This window comes from Pecten maximus, chromosome 4 (assembly GCF_902652985.1).
Source record: "Pecten maximus chromosome 4, xPecMax1.1, whole genome shotgun sequence".
Classification (NCBI taxonomy): domain Eukaryota; kingdom Metazoa; phylum Mollusca; class Bivalvia; order Pectinida; family Pectinidae; genus Pecten; species Pecten maximus.
In genome coordinates, this window is record NC_047018.1 from 12,657,956 (window position 1) to 12,670,944 (window position 12,989).

General features: G+C 38.4%; 1 protein-coding gene across 1 annotated transcript in view; it reads right to left on the reverse strand.

The window, feature by feature from the left end:
* Nucleotides 1-12,989, reverse strand: part of LOC117325273 (glycine dehydrogenase (decarboxylating), mitochondrial-like) — a 43,918-nt gene that overhangs the window by 18,413 nt on the left and 12,516 nt on the right. The window contains exons 7-15 of the mRNA XM_033881384.1: nucleotides 12,324-12,520; nucleotides 11,893-11,989; nucleotides 9,799-9,904; nucleotides 9,271-9,410; nucleotides 8,908-8,988; nucleotides 8,246-8,346; nucleotides 6,855-6,981; nucleotides 5,887-6,029; nucleotides 5,129-5,204 (exon numbers count right to left, since the gene is read on the reverse strand). Of these exons, the coding sequence (XP_033737275.1) occupies nucleotides 5,129-5,204; nucleotides 5,887-6,029; nucleotides 6,855-6,981; nucleotides 8,246-8,346; nucleotides 8,908-8,988; nucleotides 9,271-9,410; nucleotides 9,799-9,904; nucleotides 11,893-11,989; nucleotides 12,324-12,520 (1,068 nt within the window). The remainder of the gene's footprint in view (nucleotides 1-5,128; nucleotides 5,205-5,886; nucleotides 6,030-6,854; nucleotides 6,982-8,245; nucleotides 8,347-8,907; nucleotides 8,989-9,270; nucleotides 9,411-9,798; nucleotides 9,905-11,892; nucleotides 11,990-12,323; nucleotides 12,521-12,989) is intronic.

Here is a 12,989-nt window from a genome sequence, read left to right on the forward strand (position 1 = left end):
TGTACACTACATTTATAGGCGCCATTAGGACTTTTCAATTAAAAGTCTTAGAAAGACTAAACTAACATACATTATGTGTAGTACATGTAATAGACAAAATGAAAACAAAGTCCATTAAAATTCTTGTTCTGTCCAAAGTTTGGTATCTTTAGAGAAATTTCACTTTAACAGTCCCAAGAAAATGGCACTAAATTTAAAGCTTATCAACACCAAAGGCGGTGCCTTATAAGAGAATAGATTATTTGTGCCAGTTAATTCTCTGAAATCAAAACCATGGCTTGTAGCAACCGAGGTTGACATGTCATTTTTAAATCTTTGAGTCATCCTATTTAAAGAATGTACACACTGCTAGATGATCTTGTTTAAGATGCCATCTCCATTAAGTTACTGAAGTAGTTATAGGTAGTTTGTTTTGGACTGCTGCCCCAAATCCCACTTTTAAAATGCTCTTCTACAACACATGTGCTCAAGAAAAATGGTTTACAGGCCATTATTATAATTGTGAAGACCTAAGCAGTTGATTCAATGTCTGCTCTGGCTGCTGCTGTCTGCTAAGAAATCTAGGCTCCCCTTTGCAGAATTATAAAATCTCAAGTTTGGATGACTTCTTACAAAAGGTGAGTAGTCTCAACTGAATGCTATTTATTTATATATATCCTACTTTAAAAATCTCTTCTTCATCCTGTCTGCACTGCAGCTAGATTCTTACTCTGTGATTAGTAACCGACTTTTGGGACATGTCAGGTCTACTTTCATGCACATTTGAGAAACATCCGGGTACCAGCAAAGTAAAAAATACCCTGGTATTTTACTGGAGTATGTGTGATGTATGTGTGATGTATGTGTGATGTATAGGTAGACATACATGTAGGTAGAGTAGTGTTTAACGTCTGCCACACCAAAATCAATCAATCAAAATAAACGTCAGATATGTAAACCACAGTCCACTTCCTGTTCAGGATTAAGATTCCTAGGTAAATAAATCACTGACCAACCAGGAAGGTTCTAGTATAAACCCCAACTATGTACACAACACACTGTCTGGCTAGACACCAATATACTTCAAAGTTTTCAGAGACATTCCTATAAAACATCAAAGTAGGTTATACACTGTAGCTGTAGAAGTACATATTATTCATTTGTCAACTGAAAGGGCAAAATTAACTATATAACTGCTTAAAAAAATTAATCATCAAACTTATGAGCCTCCCTGTAAAGACTATCAAGACCTGGCCTAGACAGGGAAGGATTGACAGCTTGTCTCCTTCCGTAGGACACAGTAAAGACTCTCCAGACCTGGGGTAGACAGGGAAGGATTGACAGCTGTTCTCCTTCCATAGGACACAGTAAACACTCTCCAGACCTGGGGTAGTCAGGGAAGGATTGACAGCTGGTCTCCTTCTGTAGGACACAGTAAACACTCTCCAGACCTGGGGTAGTCAGGGAAGGATTGACAGCTGTCTCCTTCCATAGGACACAGTAAAGACTCTCCAGACCTGGGGATAGACAGAGAGAGATTGACAGCTGGTCTCCTTCTGTAGGACACAGTAAACACTCTCCAGACCTGGATAGACAGAGAGGGATTGACAGCTGGTCTCCTTCTGTAGGACACAGTAAACACTCTCCAGACCTGGGGTAGACAGGGAAGGATTGACAGCTGGTCTCATTCCGTAGGACACAGTAAAGACTCTCCAGACCTGGGGTAGTCAGGGAAGGATTGACAGCTGGTCTCATTCCGTAGGACACAGTAAAGACTCTCCAGACCTGGGGTAGACAGGGAAGGATTGACAGCTGGTCTCCTTCCATAGGACACAGTAAAGACTCTCCAGACCTGGGGTAGACAGGGAAGGATTGACAGCTGGTCTCCTTCAGGAGGACACAGTAACAACTCTTCAGACCGTGGGTAGTCAGGGAAGGATTGACAGCTGGTCTCATTCCGTAGGACACAGTAAAGACTCTCCAGACCTTGGGTAAATTATTCTAGGTGTGTTTTGATTAAAAATTTTAGGTGTGTTTTGATTGAAACTCAAAAGATTGTGTGTGCATTTGGAAAACCCATTCAAAATATGAATAGTCCAGGTTACCATGAAGACAGGAGTTAATATTGTGACAAATACAGTGTTAAAGATATATGACAAGTGACGTCGATAGAACACTGACTATCGTCAGGGAGACAAAACTTAGTGATAGAACACTGACTATAGTCAGGGAGACAAAACTTAGTGATAGAACACTGACTCTAGTCAGGGAGACAAAACTTAGTGATAGAACACTGACTCTAGTCAGGGAGACAAAACTTAGTGATAGAACACTAACTCTAGTCAGGGAGACAAAACTTAGTGATAGAACACTAACTCTAGTCAGGGAGACAAAACTTAGTGATAGAACACTAACTCTAGTCAGGGAGACAAAACTTAGTGATAGAACACTAACTCTAGTCAGGGAGACAAAACTTAGTGATAGAACACTGACTCTAGTCAGGGAGACAAAACTTAGTGATAGAACACTGACTATAGTCAGGGAGACAAAACTTAGTGATAGAACACTGACTATAGTCAGGGAGACAAAACTTAGTGATAGAACACTGACTATAGTCAGGGAGACAAAACTTAGTGATAGAACACTGACTATAGTCAGGGAGACAAAACTTAGTGATAGAACACTAACTCTAGTCAGGGAGACAAAACTTAGTGATAGAACACTAACTCTAGTCAGGGAGACAAAACTTAGTGATAGAACACTGACTCTAGTCAGGGAGACAAAACTTAGTGATAGAACACTGACTATAGTCAGGGAGACAAAACTTAGTGATAGAACACTGACTATAGTCAGGGAGACAAAACTTAGTGATAGAACACTGACTATAGTCAGGGAGACAAAACTTAGTGATAGACTGAGGCATGTCAGCGGTAAACCAGTAACCAAGTCTAAGTAAAGCTGACAGATTACTGACTATAGTCAGGGAGACAAAACTTAGTGATAGATTGAGGCATGTTAGCAGTAAACCAGTAACCAAGTCTAAGTAAAGCTGACAGATTACTGACTCTAGTCAGGGAGACAAAACTTAGTGATAGACTGAGGCATGTTAGCGGTAAACCAGTAACCAAGTCTAAGTAAAGCTGACAGATTACTGACTATAGTCAGGGAGACAAAACTTAGTGATAGATTGAGGCATGTTAGCAGTAAACCAGTAACCAAGTCTAAGTAAAGCTGACAGATTACTGACTATAGTCAGGGAGACAAAACTTAGTGATAGATTGAGGCATGTTAGCGGTAAACCAGTAACCAAGTCTAAGTAAAGCTGACAGATTACTGACTATAGTCAGGGAGACAAAACTTAGTGATAGATTGAGGCATGTTAGCAGTAAACCAGTAACTAAGTCTAAGTAAAGCTGACAGATTACTGACTATAGTCAGGGAGACAAAACTTAGTGATAGATTGAGGCATGTTAGCGGTAAACCAGTAACCAAGTCTAAGTAAAGCTGACAGATTACTGACTATAGTCAGGGAGACAAAACTTAGTGATAGATTGAGGCATGTTAGCGGTAAACCAGTAACTAAGTCTAAGTAAAGCTGACAGGTTACTGACTATAGTCGGAGAGACGAAACCTAGCAATAGATTGAGGCATGTTAGCAGTAAACCAGTAACTAAATCTAAGTAAAGCTGACAGATTACTGACTATAGTCAGGGAGACAAAACTTAGTGATAGATTGAGGCATGTTAGCAGTAAACCAGTAACTAAATCTAAGTAAAGCTGACAGATTACTGACTATAGTCAGGGAGACAAAACTTAGTGATAGATTGAGGCATGTTAGCAGTAAACCAGTAACCAAGTCTAAGTAAAGCTGACAGATTACTGACTATAGTCAGGGAGACAAAACTTAGTGATAGATTGAGGCATGTTAGCAGTAAACCAGTAACTAAATCTAAGTAAAGCTGACAGATTACTGACTATAGTCAGGGAGACAAAACTTAGTGATAGATTGAGGCATGTTAGCAGTAAACCAGTAACTAAATCTAAGTAAAGCTGACAGATTACTGACTATAGTCAGGGAGACAAAACTTAGTGATAGATTGAGGCATGTTAGCAGTAAACCAGTAACTAAATCTAAGTAAAGCTGACAGATTACTGACTATAGTCAGGGAGACAAAACTTAGTGATAGATTGAGGCATGTTAGCAGTAAACCAGTAACTAAATCTAAGTAAAGCTGACAGATTACTGACTATAGTCAGGGAGACAAAACTTAGTGATAGATTGAGGCATGTTAGCGGTAAACCAGTAACCAAGTCTAAGTAAAGCTGACAGATCACTGACTATATTCGGGGGAAACGAAACCTAACAATAGATTGAGGCATGTTAGCAGTAAACCAGTAACCAAGTCTAAGTAAAGCTGACAGATTACTGACTATAGTCAGGGAGACAAAACTTAGTGATAGATTGAGGCATGTTAGCGGTAAACCAGTAACTTAGTCTAAGTAAAGCTGACAGATTACTGACTATAGTCAGGGAGACAAAACTTAGTGATAGATTGAGGCATGTTAGCGGTAAACCAGTAACCAAGTCTAAGTAAAGCTGACAGGTTACTGACTATAGTCGGAGAGACGAAACCTAGCAATAGATTGAGGCATGTTAGCAGTAAACCAGTAACCAAGTCTAAGTAAAGCTGACAGATTACTGACTATAGTCAGGGAGACAAAACTTAGTGATAGATTGAGGCATGTTAGCAGTAAACCAGTAACTAAGTCTAAGTAAAGCTGACAGATTGCTGACTATAGTCGGGGGAAACGAAACCTAACAATAGATTGAGGCATGTTAGCGGTAAACCAGTAACCAAGTCTAAGTAAAGCTGACAGATTACCGACTATAGTCAGGGAGACAAAACCTAGCAATAGATTGAAGCATGTTAGCGGTAAACCAGTAACTAAGTCTAAGTAAAGCTGACAGGTTACTGACAACAGTTGGTTAGATGAAACCTTGGAATTGGTGACATGATGGTGGTAAACCTGTAACTAAGTCTAAGTAAAGCTGACAGATTACTGACAACAGTTGGTTAGATGAAACCTTGGAATTGGTGACATGATGGTGGTAAACCTGTAACTAAGTGAGACAAGTTGCAGTACATACTGTTCTCTGGGGCTCTCCTGTAGCTTTTAGGTATGCCATGATGGCCCTCAGTCCAGCATACTCGCCCTGGGCACCACTGTCAACAATCAAAACAACATATATCATAGTGAAGTTCTGACTTTATCCTCCTAAAATACTGTATGACTAAAACCAAAACCATATTTAGTATTAAACTTTAATCTATATGTCTGGCTGTTTCTCCACCTCACATGTCGAACTTTGAACAACCCTCCCTGTATTCCTGACATGAACAAATTCATCCTGTCCAATGGAGACAAGAAGTACAGAAAGGGCATTAACTCTGTATCATACCTGTTGTCAGTACATATCACCAGTATGTTTATAAATATAATTGGGAAGCAGCTGGTTTAAACATTTTAGCATGTTGTACATGTTTTATTGCAGAAACATCTTTTACATACATGTAAGCCCAACAGGGCATAAGTCAGCTTGACAGCAATAGAAACATGTATTATAGGACCATAACACCATTTGGTCACAATACATACAATACTTTATACATTTAAATCCTCCACATAACATCAGTTCATCAGACATCAAACTCAGTAATGTTACACAGAACATCAAATCATTACACTGATGGTCACCATTGTAATACAGGCATAGCCATGGGGAAAGTTATTAACCTAACTTATACCCAGGTGTACCCCCAGCCGTTGTTGAGTATAAATGTCAACCTGATTGGATACACCTGTAGAGGTCACACTACAACACTAACGAGAGACTGTTTCACTTACCTGTTAGGTTGGAATGAAATTTTATCATAACCGGTAATTTCACACAAATCTCTCTCCAACTCTTCAAACATTTCCTTGTAGCCCTCTGTCTGAGGCAGGGGTACAAATGGATGAATGTTGGCAAATTCATTCCAAGAACAAGGCTGCAATATCCAAAACAACATTTCTGTAATACACAACATCAAAGTCAGCGCCATATTTAACTACAATACAAACTTGTACCGATTAAGTAATTAAGTTTGTCAAAAAGGGATCTGCCATTGAAATGATTCAATTCAAACAGTAATATATCATAGAATGCATTTTCCCAAACACCCACCATGTATAGACACCCACCATGTATAGACACCCACCATGTATAGACACCCACCATGTATAGACACCCACCATGTATAGACACCCACCATGTATAGAATTTCTTCATTTCTGCAGTCCTCCCATAAGAAAAATATTTAAATAGAAAATCCCATTTTATTTAAGGCTATCTAAAGCTTACAGAGGACACTTTTCAAAGCTTCAACATTTTGTGATGAAACAATATTTACTTTTTGCCAATTTGAAACTTTTGTGCATGAAAATGTTAACGGTAGCAATACATCCTGAGAAATAAACAAGAATAAAACTGTGCTCAAAGATTTAATCAAGGAAGATAGAATCCCAATATAAAGAACAGACAATATTCCAAGTCTTAATCAAGGATTAAGTTAGTGGCTACATATACACTAGACTAGACACCCCAAAACACTATTTGGTGACGGGATGCGATACGACGTGACGCGACACAAAGGACATGGGTAACATTATATGTGACGCGACACAAAGGACATGGGTAACACTAGTACTATATACCCCTCATTTCATGGTGGGGGCATCAAAAGAGACAATATCCCATGACTTAAATGAGAGAAGGGCTAGTGTACCATGATGACAGACATTCAGATCCATACTTTAGTAGGATAGCTTCTTACCATCATTTCTGTTGTACTGTTGAGCTTCATTGTACAGGAGCCGAGTGGAATCATAGAGTGGACCAACGACAAGTCCTTGTTCTCTAGGTACTTCATGTATCGTACAATGTTGGTCTCCGACTGGTATCTGTATAATGATATAAATGTTACTGTTCTAGATACTTAATGTATTATACAATGTTGGTCTCTGACTGGTATCTGTATAATGATATACATGTTACTGTTCTAGATACTTAATGTATTATACAATGTTGGTCTCTGACTGGTATCTGTATAATGATATATATGTTACTGTTCTAGATACTTAATGTATTATACAATGTTGGTCTCTGACTGGTATCTGTATAATGATATATATGTTACTGTTCTAGGTACTTAATGTATTATACAATGTTGGTCTCTGACTGGTATCTGTATAATGATATATATGTTACTGTTCTAGATACTTAATGTATTATACAATGTTGGTCTCTGACTGGTATCTGTATAATGATATATATGTTACTGTTCTAGATACTTAATGTATTATACAATGTTGGTCTCTGACTGGTATCTGTATAATGATATATATGTTACTGTTCTAGATACTTAATGTATTATACAATGTTGGTCTCTGACTGGTATCTGTATAATGATATATATGTTACTGTTCTAGATACTTAATGTATTATACAATGTTGGTCTCTGACTGGTATCTGTATAATGATATATATGTTACTGTTCTAGATACTTAATGTATTATACAATGTTGCTCTCTGACTGGTATCTGTATAATGATATATATGTTACTGTTCTAGGTACTTAGTGTATTATACAATGTTGGTCTCTGACTGGTATCTGTATAATGATATATATGTTACTGTTCTAGGTACTTAGTGTATTATACAATGTTGGTCTCTGACTGGTATCTGTATAATGATATATATGTTACTGTTCTAGATACTTAATGTATTATACAATGTTGGTCTCTGACTGGTATCTGTATAATGATATATATGTTACTGTTCTAGATACTTAATGTATTATACAATGTTGGTCTCTGACTGGTATCTGTATAATGATATATATGTTACTGTACATGTTCTAGGTACTTTATGTACAATACAATGTTGGTCTCTGACTGGTAATGTATCTTTTCAATCTAAAGTGGAGAAATAATTGAATGCAGAAGAAATCCTACCTGCTCCACTTCTATATTTAATCTGTATCTTTATAAGGACACTGTACGGAATTATTTAATCTGTATCTTTATAAGGACACTGTACGGAATTATTTCTTTTATTGATGTCAATTAGATATATTTTTATACTATGGGAGTCCTCTGATGTTTTTTTGTAAGAAGCAGTGTGTACACTGTCAGCGATGTAGCATCGTTTAATAAGTTAGCTGACCTGTTGAAAACTGGATGCTGTAGGAAGGTACTGGTCCTCCTGAATGGGGAGCTCCTGATACTGGTGGCAGGTTCTGGGCCAAGGTCATCAGCTAGCGACTCCTTTATAGCAAACAGTAAGTAAATCTTATTCTACAGTTTATTTATTTATGAAATATATAATATCATCTCCTCAATAAAAACTTCTATCTTTACTACTGTAGCAGTGACAATATTAAATTGTTAGTTTTGATAATAACTGTTTTGCCGAGAAGCATTACCAGACAACAAAAGGAAACCATTATTATGCTGGGTAGCCCAATCAGGGGTTGCAATAGCTCAGAGTGTAAGTCATGTAACCATAGTTGAAGATATGAGGTGTGAAGTTTGACACTCCCCAATTCCTGTGGCTGTTTGTGTTTCTGAGAAATGGACTGGTCTGTGCTGTAGTGTTATGACGTTGAGCAAGACACTTTAAATTGCTCTGGATGGCTTGTGACGGGCCTCTTGTATGTTGTTCAGTGAAGAAGCCACCAGCTACCACAAGGAGACTCCACCTCAAAATGACCCTGGCTGCTCACATTCGATAGACTCAACAAGCAAATGAAACAAAATAAAAAGCACTTCTGAATCATTCAAAATTACACAGAGTCTGTTGTCAAGGATAAGATGACAAGAACTTACCGCTGATTCTCGACAGCCAACGATCTCCAGTAGGTCCTTCAGGTCTGTCCTCTCCACTGTCTCATCTAGGGAAATACCCACCTGGTGAGAAAACTTTTACTGTTATCCTTACATTCTTCTGAACTGTGTAGTCTACACCATTAACTGCTAGAACAGTGATTGGAAATAAATTCCTTTATTTCATGATCAACTGACTTTGTTATAATTCTGTATATACAACATTTTCTACGTTTAAGAACATAGCATTTGTAAATTTGGGTTGGTTACCAACAGTTTCCCATATGTTGCTCCATTACACTGAATGTACAATTACATAAAGCCTTCTCGTCCATTTTGATCAACCTAAAACAGATAAACACTTACGTGTCCATCCCCATAGTAACGCAGGTTGATTTCCTTTACGCTGGCTCTGTGAAGAATCTCAGCTTGGCCATTCCTTGGCATGAATCGTAGTGTATCAAAGCACATCTCTGTCCTCAAGTTGTGGCCGGCCTTCTTGATACCTGTAAACAAGCCATGTTCTGTGATAGTCTCTGTGACTACACAAGCATGCTGAATTGTCCGAGTGTACAGCTGTGAGCTGTCCTAACAATCAGTTATCAACTGCACTGTAAACTCATCTAAAGTTTTCTCTATTACATGGATATGGTATTGTCAATTTATACTGCAGTTAAGTCAGTACTTGTATCATAGAGATTCAGTTAAAAATTACACAAAATCATATAACAAGATATGTTAGTATTCACAAAGTTGAGACAGTTAACTAACTTTAGAACTATTACTTTGAACCTTTTAAATCCAGAAACCTATATTGAGAGCTAAATCATCATTTAATTACTGCATTGTAATAAAGACATGGTCTAAAGGAACTACAACATATGATGACTGTACCTTCTGCCAGTATGAGTGTTGCATTGTGGACACGTTTACCAATGTGCTTCAGTCCATCTGGGCCGTGGTATATAGCGTACATGGCTGCCATGTTAGCTAGGAGAGCCTACAATCATCAAAGTAGTTGTGTATATTTGTGAAAGAGGTCAATACAGTAAAACCTTGTTCATTTGAACTCAAACACCTCAATTAACTCAAAGTATTTCTTGGTCCAAGACGAAATCACTCTTTATCTTAGTGATAAAAACTATGATTATTCAAACTTTGATAACTCGAAAAACTCTTGAAAAAATGTTGTTCCTGATAGTACAAAATATTCTTTAAAAAATAACAATTATCCTGAAGTTGAAAATTTTACCAGGAAATATTTTTTTAAACAAACTGTTATGACAGACATACACATTGTTGTCATGGAGCACCTGATGACACGATACCACTTCAACCTGTACAGATGTTACTAGTGGCTTTAATTTGTCTCGTCGGATGTGTGTGACTTACCTGTACAGATGTTACTAGTGACTTTGTCTTGTCTGATGTGGGTGACTTACCTGTACAGATGTTACTAGTGGCTTTGTCTTGTCTGATGTGGGTGACTTACCTGAGCTGTACAGATGTTACTAGTGACTTTGTCTTGTCTGATGTGTGTGACTTACCAGTACAGATGTTACTAGTGGCTTGTCTCGTCGGATGTGTGTGACTTACCTGTACAGATGTTACCAGTGACATTGTCTCGTCGGATGTGTGTGACTTACCTGAGCTGTACATATGTTACTAGTGGCTTTGTCTTGTCTGATGTGTGTGACTTACCTGTACATATGTTACTAGTGATTTTGTCTTGTCTGATGTGGGTGACTTACCTGTACAGATGTTACTAGTGACTTTGTCTTGTCTGATGTAGGTGACTTACCTGTACATATGTTACTAGTGACTTTGTCTTGTCTGATGTGTGTGACTTACCTGTACAGATGTTACTAGTGGCTTTGTCTTGTCAGATGTGGGTGACTTACCTGTACAGATGTTACTAGTGACTTTGTCTTGTCTGATGTGTGTGACTTACCTGTACATATGTTACTAGTGGCTTTGTCTTGTCTGATGTGGGTGACTTACCAGTACATATGTTACTAGTGGCTTTGTCTTGTCTGATGTGTGTGACTTACCTGTACATATGTTACTAGTTGCTTTGTCTTGTCTGATATGTGTGACTTACCTGTACAGATAATACTAGTGGCTTTGTCTCGTCAGATGTGTTTGACTTACCTGAGCTGTACAGATGTTACTAGTGGCTTTGTCTTGTCTGATGTGGGTGACTTACCTGTACAGATAATACTAGTGGCTTTGTCTTGTCTGATGTGTGTGACTTACCTATACAGATGTTACTAGTGACTTTGTCTTGTCTGATGTGGGTGACTTACCTGTACAGATGTTACCAGTGACATTTTCTCGTCGGATGTGTGTGACTAACATGTACAGATAATACTAGTGGCTTTGTCTCGTCGGATGTGTGTGACTTACCTGAGCTGTACAGATGTTACTAGTGGCTTTGTCTCGTCGGATGTGTGTGACTTACCTGAGCTGTACAGATGTTACTAGTGGCTTGTCTCGTCGGATGTGTGTGACTTACCTGAGCTGTACAGATGTTACTAGTGACTTTGTCTTGTCTGATGTGTGTGACTTACCAGTACAGATGTTACTAGTGGCTTTGTCTTGTCTGATGTGGGTGACTTACCTGTACAGATGTTACTAGTGGCTTTGTCTCGTCGGATGTGTGTGACTTACCAGTACAGATGTTACTAGTGGCTTTGTCTCGTCGGATGTGTGTGACTTACCTGAGCTGTACAGATGTTACTAGTGGCTTTGTCTCGTCGGATGTGTGTGACTTACCTGTACCGACGTTACTAGTGGCTTTGTCTCGTAGGATGTGTGTGACTTACCTGAGCTGTACAGATGTTACCAGTGGCTTGTCTCGTCAGATGTGTGTGACTTACCTGAGCTGTACAGATGTTACTAGTGGCTTTGTCTTGTCGGATGTGTGTGACTTACCTGAGCTGTACAGATGTTACCAGTGGCTTGTCTCGTCGGATGTGTGTGACTTACCTGAGCTGTACAGATGTTACTAGTGGCTTTGTCTCGTCGGATGTGCTGTTCTCTGGTTTGAAGAGCCAGTCTGTAGGCATCATTTCCACTCGCATCCCTATAGTTGAAAAAAAATGATGACTTTTTGTCTATAACAGTATTAATAAAAATTTCAGTGATATCATTTTTACCACATCAACAACCAACTCTTGTTGGTATCTTATTTTTTTGTTACATCTTCAGTTTCAAAACAATTAAGGATAAAGAGAATTCTGTTTATAGCTGTAGAGTAAGTATAACAACATGGCTTGTTAGTCAGTTTCTAATTTCTTTTTATAAAGTATATAACATATTACATATAACACAGGTTATTTTGTTCACAAAACCATGTACCAACACTAGCAAAATCAATTGTAAATGAAATAATGCTATAAAACCATTTTTGTCATTACCTGGTAACTCCTATCATCCTCCCTGGCATGAGTCGCATGTATCTGTTACGTGTGGAAAAGAATCCTGCATGTGGTCCACCATACCCCATGGGGATGCCCATCCTCTGACTGGACCCAACAGCTATGTCCACCCCAAACTCTCCTGGAGGTCTGAGAATGGTCAGGGCCAGCAAGTCTGTCGCACACACTACCAGGGTCTGAAAAAATCAGAGATCTTTGATATCTCATGTATAACACACACTACCAGGGTCTGTAAGCATCTAAGATCTTTGATACCTCATGTATAGCATAATACCAGCAGGGTCTGTAAACTTTATGTATTGTTGATACCTCCTGTTATACCAGAGTCTGTAAGCATCTAAGATCTTTGATACCTCACGTATATCACACACTACCAGGGTCTGTAATGTCAGAGATCTTTGATATCTCACATATCACACATTAACAGGGTGTATAATGTCACAGATCTTTGATATATCCTGAATCCCAGGTCCTGATTCCTCTCCGAATATCAGTCACATAAATTACACATCCTATTTTGATAAACAAATATCGTTTATGAAAAATCTTTCTTTTGTCTAATAAGAACACTTTGTAAAGTATTACCTCGCTATCCCTCCTTTAATGTCAGGGATCTGTGATACCTCGCTATCCCTCCTGTAATGT